This window comes from Corythoichthys intestinalis, chromosome 1, assembly GCF_030265065.1.
Source record: "Corythoichthys intestinalis isolate RoL2023-P3 chromosome 1, ASM3026506v1, whole genome shotgun sequence".
In the NCBI taxonomy this organism is placed as follows: domain Eukaryota; kingdom Metazoa; phylum Chordata; class Actinopteri; order Syngnathiformes; family Syngnathidae; genus Corythoichthys; species Corythoichthys intestinalis.
The window spans coordinates 63,452,202-63,472,397 of NC_080395.1; the positions used below are offsets into that span (position 1 = coordinate 63,452,202).

At 38.6% G+C, this 20,196-nt stretch overlaps 1 protein-coding gene across 14 annotated transcripts in view; it reads left to right on the forward strand.

Moving 5' to 3' along the window:
• tjp1a (tight junction protein 1a) overlaps nucleotides 1–20,196 on the forward strand; it is a 209,536-nt gene that overhangs the window by 159,106 nt on the left and 30,234 nt on the right. For 8 of the 14 annotated variants that reach the window (XM_057835140.1, XM_057835175.1, XM_057835185.1 and 5 more), the window contains 9 exons: nucleotides 36–92; nucleotides 7,625–7,749; nucleotides 7,839–7,941; nucleotides 8,730–9,057; nucleotides 9,828–9,934; nucleotides 10,453–10,621; nucleotides 10,772–10,904; nucleotides 18,190–18,326; nucleotides 19,699–19,804. In XM_057835140.1, the coding sequence (XP_057691123.1) occupies nucleotides 36–92; nucleotides 7,625–7,749; nucleotides 7,839–7,941; nucleotides 8,730–9,057; nucleotides 9,828–9,934; nucleotides 10,453–10,621; nucleotides 10,772–10,904; nucleotides 18,190–18,326; nucleotides 19,699–19,804 (1,265 nt within the window). The remainder of the gene's footprint in view (nucleotides 1–35; nucleotides 93–7,624; nucleotides 7,750–7,838; nucleotides 7,942–8,729; nucleotides 9,058–9,827; nucleotides 9,935–10,452; nucleotides 10,622–10,771; nucleotides 10,905–18,189; nucleotides 18,327–19,698; nucleotides 19,805–20,196) is intronic. The other 6 variants (XM_057835147.1, XM_057835164.1, XM_057835244.1 and 3 more) reach the window with 1 other exon arrangement.

Sequence of the window (20,196 nt, forward strand, 5' to 3'; positions counted from 1 at the left end):
ATAATTAAATTTTCCTGTGTTTTTTTCTGTTGTAGAGTGCGGCAATGGAGGAAACGGTCATATGGGAACAGCACACAGTGACTCTTCACAGGGTAGGTGTTTACAGGCCACTTTGCCATTTCTTCTCTGTTGTCTCTCCCACCTCCCTCTCCTTTTCTTGTGTCCTAATTTCAAAGTATTCTAATGTGTTCTGAACATTTCACTCCACATTGCTCCATGTCCGTAACCAAATCATGTGTCTTCTTTCCTTGTACTGAGCGGACCAGCTGTATGAGCAGGATGTATGATGCTGGAACAATAGTCAAGGAGCCCAGATGGCAGGAAACAAAGCTAAGGAAGAGAGACATCAGCATCTACTTCCTTACTACTTATTTTCTTTTCCTTCCTGCTCAAAGCAAAGAGGGAGGTGTATATGGTACTCTTGAGCTGTGTGATTTCATTTGTATAGATGTGTATTCTAATTTTGATGGATGCAATTGTTATGAAGCACTGATGGGTAAAACTAGAAGTCATACTTTCCCCAATTAGCTAAGGCATTTGGGTACCTACATCAACAGGGGGCATTGCATTGGTCACATTTTTGCAGCTACTACAGCCTTCCCTTTTCTTCTATGCAACTTTGTAGTGTGTCCGTGGCAATGTTTTACTATTCAACTAAGATAACTTGGGATTTCCCTGATCCGATCACATGATTGGAAATCGGGCCGATCGGGCCATTTTTGAGATGATCGGAATCGGGTGAAAAGGATCGGGCTTTTAACTGGAAAAAAAACAAACTGTGTATACATACATACATACACACACACACACACACACATACAGTGCCTTGCAAAAGTATTCGGCCCCTTTGAACCTTGCAACCTTTCGCCACATTTCAGGCTTCAAACATAAAGATATAAAATTTTAATTTTTTGTCAAGAATCAACAACAAGTGGGACACAATCGTGAAGTGGAACAAAATTTATTGGATAATTTAAACTTTTTTAACAAATAAAAAACTGAAAAGTGGGGCGTGCAATATTATTCGGCCCCCTTGCGTTAATACTTTGTAGCGCCACCTTTTGCTCCAATTACAGCTGCAAGTTGCTTGGGGTATGTTTCTATCAGTTTTGCACATCGAGAGACTGACATTCTTGCCATTCTTCCTTGCAAAACAGCTCGAGCTCAGTGAGGTTGGATGGAGAGTGTTTGTAAACAGCAGTCTTCAGCTCTTTCCACAGATTCTCGATTGGATTCAGGTCTGGACTTTGACTTGGCCATTCTAACACCTGGATATGTTTATTTTTTAACCATTCCATTGTAGATTTGGCTTTATGTTTTGGGTCATTGTCCTGTTGGAAGATAAATCTCCGTCCCAGTCTCAGGTCTTGTGCAGATACTAACAGGTTTTCTTCCAGAATGTTCCTGTATTTGGCTGCATCCATCTTCCCGTCAATTTTAACCATCTTCCCTGTCCCTGCTGAAGAAAAGCAGGCCCAAACCATGATGCTGCCACCACCATGTTTGACAGTGGGGATGGTGTGTTCAGGGTGATGAGCTGTGTTGCTTTTACGCCAAACATATCGTTTTGCATTGTGGCCAAAAAGTTCAAATTTAGGTTTCATCTGACCAGAGCACCTTCTTCCACATGTTTGGTGTGTCTCCCAGGTGGCTTGTGGCAAACTTTAAACGAGACTTTTTATGGATATCTTTGAGAAATGGCTTTCTTCTTGCCACTCTTCCATAAAGGCCAGATTTGTGAAGTGTACGACTGATTGTTGTCCTATGGACAGACTCTCCCACCTCAGCTGTAGATCTCTGCAGTTCATCCAGAGTGATCATGGGCCTCTTGGTTGCATCTCTGATCAGTTTTCTCCTTGTTTTAGAAGAAAGTTTGGAAGGACGGCCGGGTCTTGGTAGATTTGCAGTGGTCTGATGCTCCTTCCATTTCAATATGATGGCTTGCACAGTGCTCCTTGAGATGTTTAAAGCTTGGGAAATCTTTTTGTATCCAAATCCGGCTTTAAACATCTCCACAACAGTATCTCGGACCTGCCTGTTGTGTTCCTTGGTTTTCATAATGCTCTCTGCACTTTAAACACAACCCTGAGACTATCACAGAGCAGGTGCATTTATACGGAGACTTGATTACACACAGGTGGATTCTATTTATCATCATCGGTCATTTAGGACAACATTGGATCATTCAGAGATCCTCACTGAACTTCTAGAGTGAGTTTGCTGCACTGAAAGTAAAGGGGCCGAATAATATTGCACGCCCCACTTTTCAGTTTTTTATTTGTTAAAAAAGTTGAAATTATCCAATAAATGTTGTTCCACTTCACGATTGTGTCCCACTTGTTGTTGATTCTTGACAAAAAAATAAAATTTCATATCTTTATGTTTGAAGCCTGAAATGTGGCGAAAGGTTGCAAGATTCAAGGGGGCCGAATACTTTTGCAAGGCACTGTATATATGATATATATATATATATATATATACACACACACAAACACACGCTGGATAGGCTAGCTTTGTAAAAGGTTCTGAGTTCAATATGATTTATGATCCGTTCGCTTTGGGGTGTCGTCAGAACACAAAAGTTTGGAGAGTGGAGTTGGTCTATGGCAGCTTAATCCACTTTGGCAAACAGGCATAAACTATACACATACAAGGCACTTGAATTTGGGTTCACTCACTGGGCAGATGGATTGCACACAGGATGAGTAGATGAGGGCATGCATAAAAGATATGTGTGTGTGTGTGTGTGGTCCCAAAAGGAAAGAAACATACATCATATCAGTGCTGATGTAAAACAATGCAAATTGACTGCACAACTATCAATGAAACGCAAGTGAATTGCACAGTGCAATAAACACAAAGGTGGAGGCGCAAATGCACGCGCACAATCCAGAAGTATGCCGTACACACATGCGATCAATTTGGCCATTAAACGTGATGGCAACTAAGCACTTTACCCTCAGTCGGGCTTACAACACCATCTAAAGATGCTTAACGAACATATCACCTCACAACATTATTGTGCAACACGAATATAATGTAAACATTGCCCGACGACGTAGCGAGGACTGCCCACCGTCGCAACTGTAAAGTTACAAAACGGTCGCACATGTAGCAGCTATTAACTTATCACTAGCAATTTCCAGAATGAAGAGAAAATACGTTCATTCATGGACGCACACAGATTAACATTCCCTCGCACACATCTCAACAGGTGGCTGCACTCTGCTCGAATGCGCACCCCGCGCTCTTCACCTTTGTTGTTCCCAGAACACTTGGCGCGTGTGAGACAAAAACAGGAAGTAACTATGAACGGTTACCATGTAAACGAAACCATAACAGGAACCTTTCTAACAATATATATATATGTATGTGTGTTAAGAGTGGAACGGTACATGTATTTGTATTGAACCGTTTCGGTACGTGGTGCTCGGTTCGGAACGGAGGCGTGAACTGAACGAGTTTCTGATGTAATGTAACCCTTTTCGAGGCTGTGAGTCGATCGGGTTACAGTTTCTTTGTGTAGATTATATTTACTCCGTCTTCTCTACTATAATGAAGACCAACACTGTAGGACAGTATAACCCAGAAACGTCAACGCCGCGACAACGTGGCCGCTGCGAGAACGCAGTGAAACGCGGGCGTTAAAGTCAATGAGCCAATGCACACCAGTCGCAGTGCGGCCGCGTGTTAGACGCGTCCCAGAAGCGACTCAACATGACGCACGCGAAAAGAACGGCAGAGTTTATTATTTGACGCGAGACGCAACCCTCCTGCGTCAATACTACTACCGGTAGCTAGGATTGGGCAGACCGGAAGTCCCTCGTCTAAAAATACGGTGGATCCGGTCGATTTTGAAACTAATATGCAATCGTAACCTAAATTTTGAGTCCATCAGATCTCTTGAGTGGTAGATCGGGGCACAGTGGACTTGTCTTTGTTGATTTACTGCTGTCTTCTCTGTTATAATAATAACCAACACGGCCTCGTGTTCAATACAAAACCCCCCTACCACAACAAAACAAGTAAGAACTAATATTCACATACATACACATAAAGTTACAGTATACAACATAAAATATACAATATAAATGAATACTACATCACGTTTGTAAAATATAAACACATAATAAAATAAATAATAGCCCATTTATATAAAATAAATTGAAATGAGCTAAAACACCTGTAATTAAATAATAAGAATAATACACAGCTCCTGCGTACATAATTAAATTTATTAATTTCTGTGTGGTGCTTTAACTTGAGAAAATCCACCAATAAAGCTTTTGAAAACCGTTCATAAGAAAAAAAAAAAAATCATTGAGGCATTTCATTTGTAAAATACATGTTAAAATCTTTGTCATTGGGATTACTTTTCTCTTTAGCACAGGACTTCTTTTTTCTTCTTTCTTTCAGAAAGAAGGCTGACCAATACGAGGGGTCTGAAAGGCAAATTGTTGTTGGATTATCTTTAAATACCCGCTACTTTTTGAGCAGAATTCTAGCTTTGTATAGGCTAATGTTCCTATTGTTGAAAGCACAAAGGTGTGTAATAAACAACTAGCCCATTTATATTTTGCATTTTTTTTTCTTACTGTACCGAAAATGAACCGAACCGTGACCTCAAAACTGAGGTACGTACCGAACCGAGATTTTTGTGTACCGTTACACCCCTAATGTGTGTATATACTATGTATATATGTAAAGCACATTGAATTATAAGGCGCACTGTTGGCTTTTGAGAAAATTGAAGGCTCTTAGGGGCACCTTTTAGTGTGGAAAATACGGTATACAGTGAAGAAAATAAGTATTAGAACACCCTGCTATTTTCCAAGGTGCCCCTCTTAGACATCATGGAGGGGTCTGAAATTTTCCTCGTATGTGCATGTCCACTGTGATAGAGATCATCTAAAAAGAAAAATCCAGAAATCATAATGCATGATTTTTTTAATGAATTATTTGTTAGATAGAGCTCCTAAATATTTGAACACCTATCAGCTAGAATTCTGACCCTGAAAGACCTGTTAGTCCGCCTATTAAAAGTCTACCCCCACTCAATGTATAATCCCGAATCAGATGCTGTTTGAGGTCATTAACTGCATAAAGACACCTGTCTACCCCCTACGATCAGTAAGACTTGGAACATGGCCAAGACCAAAGAGCTGTCCAAAGACACGAAAGACAAAATTTTACACCTCCACAAGGCTGGAAACTGCTACGGAGCAATTTACAAGCAGCTTGCTAAAAAAAAGACCACTGTTTGAGCAGTCATTAGAAAATGACTGTCAATATCAATCAACGTGGAGCCCCATGGAAGATATCACCTAATGGTGTCTCAATGATCCTAAGAAAGGTGAGGAATTAGCCCGGAACTAAACGACAGGAGTTGGTCAACGACCTGAAAAGAGCTGGGACAGAGACGCACAGTGTTGGGTCTGGTGTCTCTCAACTTCCTCTTCACAATGTCCCACAGATTCTCTATGGGGTTCAGGTCAGGAGAGTTGGCAGGCCAATTGAGCACAGTAATGCCATGGTCAGTAAACCATTTACCAGTGGTTTTGGCACTGAGAGCAAGTGCCATGTTGGCTGAAAAATGAAATCTTCATCTCCATAAAGCTTTTCAGCAGATGGAAGCATGAAGTGCTCCAAAATCTCCTGATAGCTAGCTGCATTGACCCTGCCCTTGATAAAACATAGTAGACCAACACCAGCAGCTGACATGGCACCCCAGACCATCATTGACTGTGGGTACTTGACACTGGACTTCTGGCATTTTGGCATTTCCTTCTCCCCAGTCTTCCTCCAAACTCTGGGCCCCTTGATTTCCGAATGACAAGCAAAATTTGCTTTCATCTGAAAAAAATACTTTGGCCCACTGAGCAACAGTCCAGTGCTGCTTCTCTGTAGCCCAGGTCAGGCGCTTCTGCCATTTCCAGCACACGCCTGTACACGGTGGCTCTGGATGTTTCTACTCCAGACTCAGTCCACTGTTTTTGCAGGTCGCCCAAGGTTTGGAATCGGCCCTTCTCCAAAATCTTTGATTGTGCAGCAATTCCTGCCAAACTTTTTCTTTCCCACAGACTTCCCACTGAGGTGCCTTGATACAGCACTCTGGGAACAGCCTATTCGCTCAGAAATTTCTTTCTGTGTCTTAGCCTGTTGCTTGAGGGTGTCAATGATGGCCTTCTGGACAGCAGTCAGGTCGGCAGTCTTGCCCACGATTGTGGTTTTGAGTAAAGAACCAGGCTGCGAGTTTTTAAAAGCCTCAGGAATCTTGCAGGTGTTTTGAGTTAATAAGTTGATTCAGATGATTAGGTTAGTAGCTTCTTTAGAGTACTTTTTCATGATATGCTAATTTTTTTAGATCTGGATTTTTGGTTTTTCTTGACTTTTTTGCCAAAATCATCAATATTAAAATAATAAAAGGCTTGAACTACTTCAGTTGTGTGTATTGAATCTAAAATATATGAAAGTCTAATGTTTATCAGTACATTGCAGAAAATAATAAACTATCACAATATGCTCATTTTTTTAGAAGGACTAGTATATTTCTATTTTTTAGGGGCTAAAAAGTAACATAATAATCCAGGAATAGGATGGCATTGCCAAAAGACAAAAAAAAAAAACACAACATGCGTTTTATACCCTGCAACGCTCCTGGAAAAAGTGGAAGAGGAAGTACTTAAACAGTACAGTAATATAAGTCTGTAACGTGTTTGCAATTTTTGGTAAAGAACAGAAAACAAAAAAAACACATTTTTAACCGATATGGGATCGGGATTCGGTATCTACAGATTCTCAAAATCAGGTGACTCTGGGGCAAAAACATCCGATCGGGACATCCCTAAAAATCACATTGTGAGGTCACTGATGTGGGCCAGGCTTGCCATTGCCCTTATTGTTTATCTCTCGAGTGTTGGATGGGGCTGAGATCCGTTTGCTCTGTGCAGGGCAGTCAAGACCTTTTGCACCAAAATCATTCAAGTATGCATTATTGGAGCTTGCTTGGTGCACTGGGGCACAGTGATGCTGGAACACAAACTGTCCTTTCCCTTAAAGCATACAAAGTTCCAAAAATATATATTAAATAAACCATCTGCTAATTAATTAAATCATGATATTTATATGGTATGTTGAATTAATAATATTTATTACAAATGCTAATTAATTAAATTATGATATTTATATGGTATGTTGAATTATTAGTATTTCTACATATCTTAAACATTTCTGAATGTGTCATTTGTGTACTGTAAAGTGTAAAATGAGGCTCTAATTCATTTTGAGTTATTTCTGTTGTGCCCGAGGATCATGTAGACTGGAGTACCTGTCTAGACTGGCCTGTTTGTTGTAATCTAATTAGTAGAAGCTTTAGTGAGGCTGAAGGAGCAACCCGTTGTTGGCTGCAGTTCCTAGCCTTCTGGCTCTGCTGATTTTGTGGGTGCAAGTTTACATCACATGGCCTGCTTATGCAGAGATGTCTGTTATGAGTGGAAACATGTTTGACCAACATATTTTGCTTTACAATTTTTTACTATACGATTTTTATTTAATAATCATTCACTTACACATTTTAAAGAACATATTATGTCTTAATATTGTGGATGTATCTTTATATGTGCAGGCTGCTGGATTTGGGTTTGGTATTGCCATCTCAGGTGGACGAGACAACCCACATTTTCAAAGTGGGGAGACATCCATTGTGATATCTGATGTTTTAAAAGGAGGTCCTGCAGAGGGATTGCTGCAGTAAGTTGAGAAATGTCTTCATTTTACTTCATACAACTTTCTCTGTGTTAACTGTCTTTATTTTTTTTTTTTTTTTTTTTTTTCTTCAGAGAAAATGACCGAGTGGTTATGGTGAATGCTGTATCAATGGACAACGTAGAGCATGCATATGCTGTACAACAGTTGCGTAAGAGTGGCAAAAATGCAAAGATAGTAAGTTTGACATCAATGTGGTCCTTTGTGTCGCTTTTTTATGCTTTGTCACGCTTAACGTCATCCGAGTAAAGCCACCATATGCAATTTTAGTAGTTAGTTGCATCGTACAGTATGGGTGTTTTTGCAACTAGTTTTCTCAAGTTGCTGACATTTTGTTACATTTTATGCTGTGATTTCACTTTGAATCGAAATGTGACTGCTATTTTGAAACCTCATGATAGCTTTGTGATTGAATTAAAAAAAAAAACATGTTGAGGTGGTTAACTTCTTTTGTCACCCCCCATTTCTTTTATTTTATTCTTCTACAGAAATGGAAGAATAGCTAGACCTTTAGCATAATCAGGTTTTTTCATTAAGGGCATGTTTTGTTTTTTTTTGTAAACAAAACAAAAATTGTTAAAAGTCGTTTCCTGTGAAAATAGTACACTTTTTGGTTGCAGTGAGTTAAGAATCATAGATGTGTGAGAGTCTTTCACCTTCTTTAACTCTTTTGAGTTTTGAGTTCGTCGCGTTCCTAGGTGTGTATCTTGTACATTGGGAAATTTGTAGTCAATGTACATGGCGTCTTTTAGTTCGATTTAAAACTTGGAATTGTCGCCACGCCTTTAATTATTCAGTTGCTGAATGGGAGTTGCCAACGTGCACATCTAACGTGGCAATTTACCCATTTTGCTGAGCTCTGCCTGAAAAGGTCAGGTGAATAAATTTTGGGTGTACTGTCACACTGCCAGTGTGAAAAGTGGCCAGGTTGTGTGCTTTGAGTCACCATTTCTTTTAATTCACAGACTATTCGGAGGAAAAGGAAAGTACAGATTCCCGTTTCTCGACCAGGGGACAGGGAGACTATGTCAGAGCATGAGGAAGAGGACAGTGATGAGGAAGATGGCTATGAGCATCGCAGTGGTCGCGCTGGCCAAAGTGCCTATGCTGGCGCAAGTGGCGGCACGAGCAGCAGTAGGCGACATGATCGTGAACGAAGCAGCAGTGGAAGAAGGGATCACAGTGCCTCACGGGAAAGGAGTGTCTCACCACGCTCTGATCGGCGTTCACAAGCCTCCTCTGCTCCCAGCAGGCCTTCCAAGGTCACACTTGTCAAGTCGCGGAAAAATGAAGGTGAGCAGTACAAAGTCCAAACAACCTTCTTAATATAAATTGTTGTTGTTTTTGGTTGGTGTTGGGGTTAAAGTGCATGATAACACCTGGGATAAATTCCTTTTATATATTAAAAAAAAAAAAAAAAATAGTTGTTCAAAGTATTCAAGTATGCAAATTGTGAATTTCTTAAACCTCTAAAAATGGAGAAAATATTTAAACACAAAAAATTACACTTATGAGCACAGTCATTTTGTGATGTCAGTTATCATACCCACTCACATCAACCATGATATTTGAGCACAGTTGCATGTGATAATGGGTATTAATGATGTGACGAGGAAGGGCAGGCAATCTGGAATACTCGCATTTTATTGGCTAATAAAGTACGAGCAATAGTAAAATGTCTGCCCCTATGTCAGGCTGCCATTTCCTGGAAATACTAGCTTTTATTCATGTTTTTTCTCAACTATTACACATTAGAAAAATGTAATTGTATGTTTTTTTTTCCCGATTTATTAAGCAATATTATTTCCGCTGAGATGGACATGATAAAGGTGTTGTTTCTCTTTGTTGTTGTTTTTATCATTATATATAAATAGGACACTATACAAAATCTGAGACATTTTTCAAGACAACACAATTGTCTAATTTTGAGGAATATTAGATTCAATAAAATCTGCATCTATAGTTCAGTCTTAAAGCTTAACTGTCTACATTTTTTTTCACGGCCACTGAGCCATATCTAGGTTCTCAACATTTTGCTTTGTTTTGCATTTCAACTCCGAAAGCAGAATATGGACTGCGGTTAGCTAGCCATATATTTGTGAAGGACATCTCGCCCGAGAGCCTTGCTGCCAGGGATGGGAACATCCAGGAGGGAGATGTTGTTCTTAAGGTGAGAAAATAGAGCCCAACTGATGGAGCTTTTGTATTAAAGATGATTGAAATTGGTAATACATTCCCACTGAATGGTGAAAAAAACTGATATTGTTTGCAGTTTTTTGTCTTTCATATGAAAAACTAACCACTATGATCCCAATTTACTGTAGCTGTAGTGGCCTTGCCTACTCCGTGTTAGCACCAGTCTTCCATTACTCCTTAGCAATAATGAAGTTATCATGCAGCAATTGCTCTTCTCAGGAGACAATTTAATACTGTCCAAGTTCCTGTAGCTACTTTATGTAGTGAAAACTCCCAATGTAGAAATAACAATATATTGTTAAATTACTAACCCTCTGACAGTGTCAATTCAAAATTGAGTTAATCATATTGTGCATTCCACATGCCATGTTGTCTGGTAATGCATTCCCAGTCCTTGTTTTATCCGAATTATTCTTGGGTTTCTTATTGCACACATACCACATGATATTGCAATTGTTTAAATACTGTAAAACATTTTGTTTCCCTAACCAGATCAATGGCACAGTTACTGAGAACCTATCATTGATCGATGCCAAGAAGCTGATTGAGCGATCAAAGGGCAAGCTGAAAATGGTTGTTCAGAGAGATGACCGAGCCACGCTCCTGAACATTCCTGATCTAGATGACAGTATTCCGTCAGGCAATAACTCTGATCGAGATGGTGAGATATCAGGCTTGAAGGATGCAACATGAGTATAACTACTGTGGATGTTTTCTTTTCACTAGACAAAAGCATTTGTTTCAGCACTTACTGTCTTCTTTTTTTATGTCTTGTCACACATTTGTACACTAAAAAATATTACTTTTACAGACATTTCAGAAATACATTCACTGACATCAGACCATTCCAATCGATCTCGTGGCCGGGGTAGATCACGCTCACCTGACAAGAATGAGCCATCAGACCATCACCGGCTCTCACCTCGGCAGATCCCTAATGGCAGGTACAGGAGTAATCATTGGCAAACTACTGATTTAAACATCCCACACACATTTATTCCGATATTCCTGTTACTGCACATATATACATCATCTTCACACCCACATGTTAGGTGCTGACTGTGCACCACTAATGCATAAATCAATGGATGAAGACATAGCATGCATAAACCATCAGACTGCCCGCTGTAGTCATCAATTCATTTTTATATGCCTCCCCCGGTGTAAGGGTGATATTGATCTTTCTTCTTGTTTACTAGCTTACCATGTTTGAAAGTGACTTTTCTTCATAAAACCTTTAAACCTGGGGTCTCCAAACTATTCCACAAAGGCCTGCAGCGAGTGCATGATTCCTTTCCAAGTGAACAAGAAGACACATTTTCACCAATTAGATGTATTAAAGTGTAATCATTTAGTTGCAGTCAGATGCTGCTTGTTTCAGCAGAGGCCTCATTGGTCAAACTGTCTGTGAGGGATTGGTTGGAACAAAGACCAGGACCCACAGCGGCCCTTGAAGACTAGTTTGGAGACCCCAGCATCAAACCATTTTACCAACTAAAAAATGAATGTTTGCCAAGACAAATTTGTCCGTATAATGGAGTAAACTAACTGCTTAATGCAATTTTCATACCTAATCTTGGACAAAATGTGCAATTCAGTTAAAACATCTTGCCATACTATTTTTGGAATCTCTATCTAAACTGAATTACTGACTGAACAGGAGATCATAAGAGATACCCATACAAGAAAGTTACACCTTCGGCAGGATTTTTTTATTATGCATCAGATTATAACCTTTGTGTATCACACTGTTTCACGCCGAGAATTAAAATCCTTGGCACATCTCTTAGAGGCCTGAACATAGTTGATAAACGATAGTTGATAAAACAAGACTGAGGGGTGAAACAGGCTTGTCACTTTTTTAAAGTAGTCACACACTTACTAGCTAAAACAAGAACGGCAAGTTGGGTCTCCGGGTTATGGCCACAGGATATTATACAGTATTTTCATCAGTGTGGAAATAGTCTAATAGGATGTGCCTCATATCCAATGTTGGCTTGTATGAAGATTTTTTTAAATGGCTAATAGACAGGAATATTGTCTTGTAGCATGTACATTAGGTGAAAACAAAAGAAGATAAACTACCAAAGATGGCCATTCGTTTCAAACTCATCAAGTTTTTATCAACAAAAAATGCACTGTCTACCTCGCCTGCTGTGCAAGTATCTCCCAGTGGAAGGTAATCACTGAGTTTGTTGCACTGAATGTTGCAAAAGGCATGTTGCCTATTTAAATGTTGTCGAAGCAGTGATTTATCAAGGTGCTGGAATCCCAACATTGCGTACTGTATGTTGTGCTTCAAGGCCACACATAATCTCTTTTGAGATCAGTTTCACTCTACAGTACCTGAGAGAAAATTTTAAGAGAGCGGAACGTCAATATCAGAGTGGTATGAAAAACTTAGGCACCCCTGATTCAATTATTTTAATTTATAATTCATTGAGTGTTTGGTTCCGCAACTTCATTTTGATATATCAGAAAGCTGATAGACAGAGTTAACATTTCTTAATTGAAACTAGGTTTATCGGAATTCGTAACTCAATATGCAGTAGAGGTGTGCGAAACTTCCCATCCTTAGATTATTCGCGATTTGGCCATGGAAGATTCGAGAAAGGTTTACAAACATGCAAATTCCGATTATTGAAATACGTATGTCAAGTTAAGTGGAACTAAAACACAGTCAGCGTGGTCTTCGGGACGCAATGAGGAACTACGCCCACATAATGCTACGGTAGATATCACATGTATAAAGAACTAGATTCAAAATGACAGACTCGGCGGCGCTGGCAGCACATGTATATAAAACTAGATGCGAAATGACAGACTTGCAGGCGTTAGTAAACAGCCGTCATCTTAAAGCAGACGAGTAGACTTACCTGGAATGCTGTTGTAGCGAGCCCTCCAAGCGAACCTAATAAACTTTTTATCTAAAATACTCCTAAATCGGCAAAATCTTGACTTGAATCTATCTTTAAAACAGTTTTAAAACGTTCACATGTCGAAAGTCGACAGAAGGGAAATTATGGAATAATGGGAGCAATTTTAACTAACGGTTTATTCACAACATTAAATGTAGTTTAAAGCTGCTGATACAGAATGGGGACTTGAGTATGTTATTTACTGTTTTGAACTGTTAACTTGATATTGAAATAGTCATTTATTTAGTAAGCCTGAAAGGCTTTTTGTACAATTTTTGTAACTAATATATGAAACATTAAAAGCAGCTATTAGCTTGGGGGGAGGGGGGTCAGCAATAATCCATTTATAATCGAATCGTAGCCTCTGAATCGTAATCGAATCGTTAGGTGGCCAAAATTCCCACCTCTAATATGCAGTATGCATGAAAACCAAATACACTGGTGCAAAATCCCTTGTCATGTTGTTCATATGTTAGTACTGTTTGTTTGGAAACCAAAACTGACTTTTGAGCTCATCACTCCTTGAACCTCATAGATCAGGGGAGTCCAAACCGGTCCTCAAGGGCCGCTGTGGGTCCTCGTTTTTTTTCCTACCAATCGAGCACAGACCGTTTAACCAATGAGGTTTCTGTTAAACCAAGCAGCACCTGACTACAATCAACTGTTACACTTGTAAGACACCAGAATGGTTGCCTGATACACCAGACTCACCACTGTTCCAGCTATTGAGTCTGGCCACCATTCACGCGGATACAATTTCCAGGGCGGAGCAAGCCACAGCAAACAGACAGCGGAGTGGACCAATCAGCGACGGGCAGACGTGATGTTAGTAAAATGACGAGGGAAGGACGAGGGACTTGCGCGCGGAAGTAAACATACGAAGAGAGCGGAGTTTATTCAACATGGCTAGCACGAGACAGAATGTTGTCAATGACTCGTGTCGATGTGTTTTTGGTAATTTAAAACTGATTTTTACCGTGGATTGGAACATATTCTCGGCTCTCCCGTTCACCATCTGTGTTGTTGTGGAGACAACTTTCGACGCGCAAGAGTGACGTTGCTCGTTAAGAACACGTCACGCAAATAAACTAATCTGATTTGTCGATTGATTTTGTACCTGCTCGAGAGGCCGTTAATGGGCTGGTTCCCAGACTATACTCTTAGTGTTTGAAAAATACAGGGAAAATAGTCTGGCAGAGCCAGGCAACCAGAATGGTGCAAAGGTGACTTGTTTTTTGGGGGGGATTTAAATCCAGCACTCACTGCGGCCTGATGTGGAATAGTTTAGGGACCCCTGTCATCGATAAATGCATGCAGTCATGAGAGTCATGAGAAAAATTGTGTGTTGTGTCTATTTAACTCTCCAGCAAAGTGTGGCAACACAGTGGCATCATAACAGCTCTCAAATGATCTCAATGAAAAGATTGTTTAACATCCTGATTTAAGAAAAATCTACAAAAACTTTCTCCACTGTGAACAACATAATGAGAAACTGAAGACCTGAAACACAATTCCTAACAAAGCCAGAAGTGGCAGCACTAGAAAAACATCAGAGATGTGAATGCAAAGGATATTGCGAATGGTCAAAGACAACCCATAGATCACCACCAAAGCACTACATAATAATTTAGTTGCAGATGGTGTCACTGTGCATAGCTCATCAATTCAGGGCACTTTGCTTAAGGAGAAGCTGCACAGGAGAGTTATGCGTGATAAGCCATTTGACACATGCCACAAACAGATTCGCTTGTGGTATGGAAAAGCACATTTGATTAAGCAAGTTTATTTTGGAACAAATCATTTTGGAATGATGAAACCAAGATTTGGTGGTAAGGGGTGTTATGCATGGAGATGAAAGAACACTGCATTTCAAAAAAGGTACTTGCTACCCATAGTAAACGTTGGTGGCGGATTTATCATGCTTTGGGGCTGTATGGCCACAGCCAGTACTGGGAAACATTTTTTGACTCAATGTCAACAGTTTTTTGACAATAATGTTTAGGAACAGTCATAATGTTGAAATTCACTGGAGCAAGGTGTTTGAACAATACGATGGCCCATAATATTGCTAAAAATATACTTTGGTATTCATACAAAGGAGCGATTAAAATGCTCTAGGAGGCATCGCAACTCTGAATATCGTTGAAAATCTGTTGGTTGTTCTGGGGAGGGCTGCCCATGCTCGGCAACAATTAAACTTTTAGATTTAGATTAGATTTTTATAAAGAGGTTCGGTCCAAAATATCTCGATGCAGAATCCGGAAAGTCATTGTAAATTAGCTTTAAATTGATTGATTTATGCATTTTTTTGTATAATGTCAGTTCTGAAATATGACTCTTTCCATCAGTTTTTGACATATCAATACAAAGTTGCTGATCCAAACACTCAGTGATTTACTAGTGAAAATAATTGAAATTGTCATACCACTGTATATGGCCAGACTGAGCCAGGAAGTTTTACTCATTTTCAAAGTTAGATATGTGAACCTGCACACACCACTAAATAGTAATTTTATAAAATATCTGTTTAAAATTGGATTTTTCCCAATGGTACCACTTATTTATAAATTTCTGTATTAACTGATGAGAGGTAATTTTAGTAAATAAAACTGAAGAGAAAAAGCTGGTTTAGTATAAGAAATCCTGCATAGGAATCAAACTAACCAAAAACTAACCACATTTTTTTCAAATAATATCACTGTAATTTGCTTCTATAAGCGAAGTATAAACATTGTTAATCTGGTTTTCATAGTAACAACTTCTGATTTTATTTTAGGTTTGTTGTAATGTGGTTCTATGTTTTGGACTGGTAGCACTAGCTAGTACTTTTATTTAAACTATCCTTTGTCCATAAATATAAGGCACCGGGGTGTTCATAACTCTTATAGGTAAGCCTCATTCTGCATGCAAAGTTTTTATGCTGTGGTTATGGCTGAAGCGACGGAAGATGAACTAGTAATATGCTGTCACTAGACTGTGACATAAGAGAATGTTTTATTATCTCTTCGTTTCAGAAAGGATAAAAGGAATTTGACATACTTCCCACAGTGCTTTGCCAGAGGACAGATGGTTTGTTTAACCTGATTGGCTGCAGGGCTTAGATGCATTCTTTTCCTTTGGACAAGACACTGTTCAGTGTTTTTGAATGGCCCAAATCATTCAAACCTTCCCTCATGTAAAGTGTCTTCTATTAGGCTCTGGTTTTATTTTTGTTAAAAAATTGTAATTCATAGGGACCTTTATTCGAGATCTTCTTACTTGGTATCATGGTGCAGTTTACCAAACCATATGCGTGAGTAATTACTATTTTATATTCAACTGTTAATATTTTGGATTTTTTCCCCCCACATTTAAAATATATTTTGTCAGTTATACAATATTTTAGTTTAGGCCTTGATTCTATGCATTGCATTCTGTTATCTTGGTTAATTTCTTCGTTTGAAAATTGTACTGATCAGTATGAAATACTTAAAGCCGCATTGCTTAATGCAAACTGTCCATTTTTGCCCAATTTATCAGTTCAAGCATTACTTTCACAATGCATAGGGTTATTTGTACATATTCTGTCTAAACATGATTATGTGATTGTAAAAGACTTATTGTGATATGTAATTCAGTAGACTGCAGTCCTACAACAAGCCCATACAATTGTTGTACTTGATCTTGGCCCTATGTACAGTATAAGAAACTTGCGCAGGTCAGTATGAATTGAGTTGTGGTCAGCGGTAGGGGAAGATCTCAAGGGAATGACGTTCTTGAACATAAATCTAAATGTAATAATAATACTTTTTCTTGTTTTGTTTTATTTTGTTTTATTTTTTAACTGTATTAGTATAACTTTGAATGGTGTACTGTAAGAAAGTGACTTATTATTCTACTTTTTCAAGAGGCTCCGAGTACAGTTCAAGTGCTGTTCCAGGAGGCAGTCATGTGATGAGATTGGAATTCAACTATTGTTTTAAGTAGCACAGCCCATTCTCTCTAGGCCTTTTGCCTCTCTTCCCAACCCCCTCTGTGCCGCCCACCTCACTTCTAATACACACGCAGACACATGAACAAACACAGTTCAACCTTATTTATGTTTTCCAAGTTTAACAGGAAATTGAATGAAGTTATCTTTTTTGGGGGGTTAAAGTTTTCTTTATCTTGCAGTGAAGACAGTACTTAGTTTCAAAATAATGTAATACAATGACTTGACCTATTCTTTTAATATTATAATTTATCTTTTTGTTTTGTTTTTAAATAGACAGACAGACAAACTAATTGTGATAATTGGTGTGAATGTTTTATTATTAAGTGTCATTGCTCAATGTTTTTAGCAAAAAGAGTACCTGCCTGGGATTTTGCTCGTTTTTTTTTTAATTTTTTTATTTTTATTTTTTTATAGCATCTAATTTTAGTCTTTTATTTGTTTATATTTTTAATTCTCATAAAAACGTTAATTTCTATCTTTTAAAATAATTTGTTGTCATTTCTGTTCACTAAGTATGCTGTAAATTTGCTGTCTTATTTTGTTTTAATTACAATAGCAGATTGCAATTATATCGTATGTGTAAGCACCAAATTCATCCCTTCAACCTCCAAAGACCTGGCATCCACATACTGTACGTGGTAAATTCAGTCTTTGAATTCAAAATAGGGATTTTTACATTTATTTCCTTTTATTCACATCACATAGTCATAATCATTGATTGTTCTCGTAGCAGTGTTTTTTTTTTACTTTGTAAACACCGTGGACGAGTACTGTTTTGTTTATAAGTAGTTTTTCTTGTCCAAGGTTACTGATACTAATGTACAGCGAGTTCTCGTCCCTGATGTCAACAATATTTTCCACCCTAGTGTTTTGTCATGAAGGAGCTGGCTCAAGTCTGCAGGCTGGTTCAACGGCCAATATAAACTGTATGATCTCGAGGGTCGTGGCAGATCTACTTGGGGGCACCTGCGTGGTGCTCTCGAGGATGTTTGTCCTGGCCAGTCAGCTTTTAATTATTCTTTCCTTAACAAATGTATTCATCATAGGCGATCATTGCTTTATTTTGTTCTTGAATTGTGTACATGAATACATGTACCTGTTAAAAGACAAAATCAACTTGTTTCTTCTTGAGTGGACATCAGATTTTGGGTAATGTAGGCTATGCATTTGCATTTGCACATGCGACATTTGCAGTACAAGTGTGGGCTACATCACCCAAACTGCGACATCCACATATGTGCGTCGCGAATTTAGAGGTTAAGGGAAAAAATGAAAATTTCGACTGTCATCGCCGTTTTGAGATTTTCATTTAATAAATCTCACTTTCATTTGTTTCAGCCATCGAAGTCGAGATGAGGAGCGGTCTAAACCTGGGGTTATGTCCACACCAGTAAAAAGCTCTGATGATGGTGTCTTGTCTCAGGCCAGTGACCAAACCAGCTCCAGAGATGAAAAACAATTACCTCCACTGCCTGGTAAACATGTTTTGCTTTTATCTTGAAGCCTGTGTTGTTACTTAGGAAAGAGAAAACGACATTAAAGCAAATAGTAAAAGCAAATATTAAATCTGACTTAAACCAAGGCATCAGTTACTTTTAGAAACTGATTGAGCTCTGAGAGCTAGGTCATTAATATCTATTACAATCCCAGTTAGGTCATTAAGATCTATCACAACCCCAGTGTTATTAAGCATTTAATTGTCGGTATGTTTATCCTTTTATAAAGGACATTGATATCATAGCTGAATAGGATGAATTATGAAACATTCACTTGTAGTTGTCTAAACAACTAAGAATCCATGAGGCCATTTGTGTTACTCCAGTTACCTGCATAAAATTGGTAAATATTAGTGTTGCACCGTTATAATTTTTTGCTCCCAATACTGGTTCCAGTCAGTGTTGTTTTTGGCAGCCCTTTTAATTTTCATCTTGGTAAATAAATAAAGGTTTTCAACAATTTCAAATGGACATTAACAGATGAGCACATATTGTAGCGTATACAAGGACAACGCTAAGTAGGTGATAATACACACTCAGCAGAAAAACATTAAATCGTTTTCAATTAATTATACCCACCTGGATGCGATAAACTGTATGTTGTAAGAGGACGCTTGCCCTTAGCATTAGTGCTAATGCGAACGTGAATGCTATGCTAACGCTACAAGATACTTTTAGTGTGCGATGATCACTCAGGACAGACCTTTAAAGGCTCGTTTCGTTCTCATCTCATCAGACGAAAACTGGCATTCGTCTCGTTATGTTTTTGTCTCCCAAGACACGTTTTCAGCTTGTTATCGTCTCATCATTGTCATGAAAAATTGTTCATCGACAAAATATTTTTGTTATCGTTATTGTCGACGGAAACAACACTGTTTCCAATACCTGGCTGTGTGGTATCGGATGATGCCTTTTGCACTAATGTAGCTGTTCAATGTACAAATATATTAATATTACATTTATATATCTATTTTTATCATTAACCACATCAAAAGGAGACCATGGGCTGAGAAATACGAATAAAAATCACACTACGAGGTCAATTAAAGCCCTTCAAATTAATGGGATATCTATTAAGATCATTTTAAAATAACTTTTTTTCTGAATGTACTATATTATTAAAATGAAAATGTGAACAGATCATGTTGTAACTATGTGATGAGATTAGTTAGCACAACAGATCATGGGCAAATCAAACGAACATGAAATAAATTGTGATCATGGGAATTTCAAAACTGCAATGTGCAGTCCAAATTTCAATGTAAAATTATTTACTCTTTCAGCCCTACTTTGGTCTTCGGGTCCACTCCTGATGAAGTGTCTTACAAACCTGTTGCATGTATTCTTGCAGAACCAAAGCCTGTATATGCACAGCCTGGCCAGCCTGATGTGGACCTGCCAGTCAGCCCCTCTGATGCACCTGTGCCCAGCGCCGCTCATGATGACAGTATCCTCAGGTTAATATCCTCTCTGCTGACACAAAGCTCAATCAAGTTTGGCTAAATTTTTTTCATGTATGTTGACAGTAAGTCAGTAAATTTCATCTTAGATGATGAATTGTAGTATAATTCACGAAATCTGTATGTGTGCCAAGTTTTATTCGGAGACTATGAATTGCATTGTTGTCAAGCGTGCTACAGAGAGCATCTATTTTTAAAGCGATAAGTCAAAAAAATGACCTCAAAATCTATAAAATATCAAATAAATACGACAGAATTGCTTCAGTGTCGACAACCAGGCCAATCCCCATTTATTGGAGGAAAACGGATCTCATTGATTGAAAGAACGGGGTAACATCTTGAAAGTCAAGGCTTCAGATTTATCAAAATTGCTTGAAATATTATGGGTT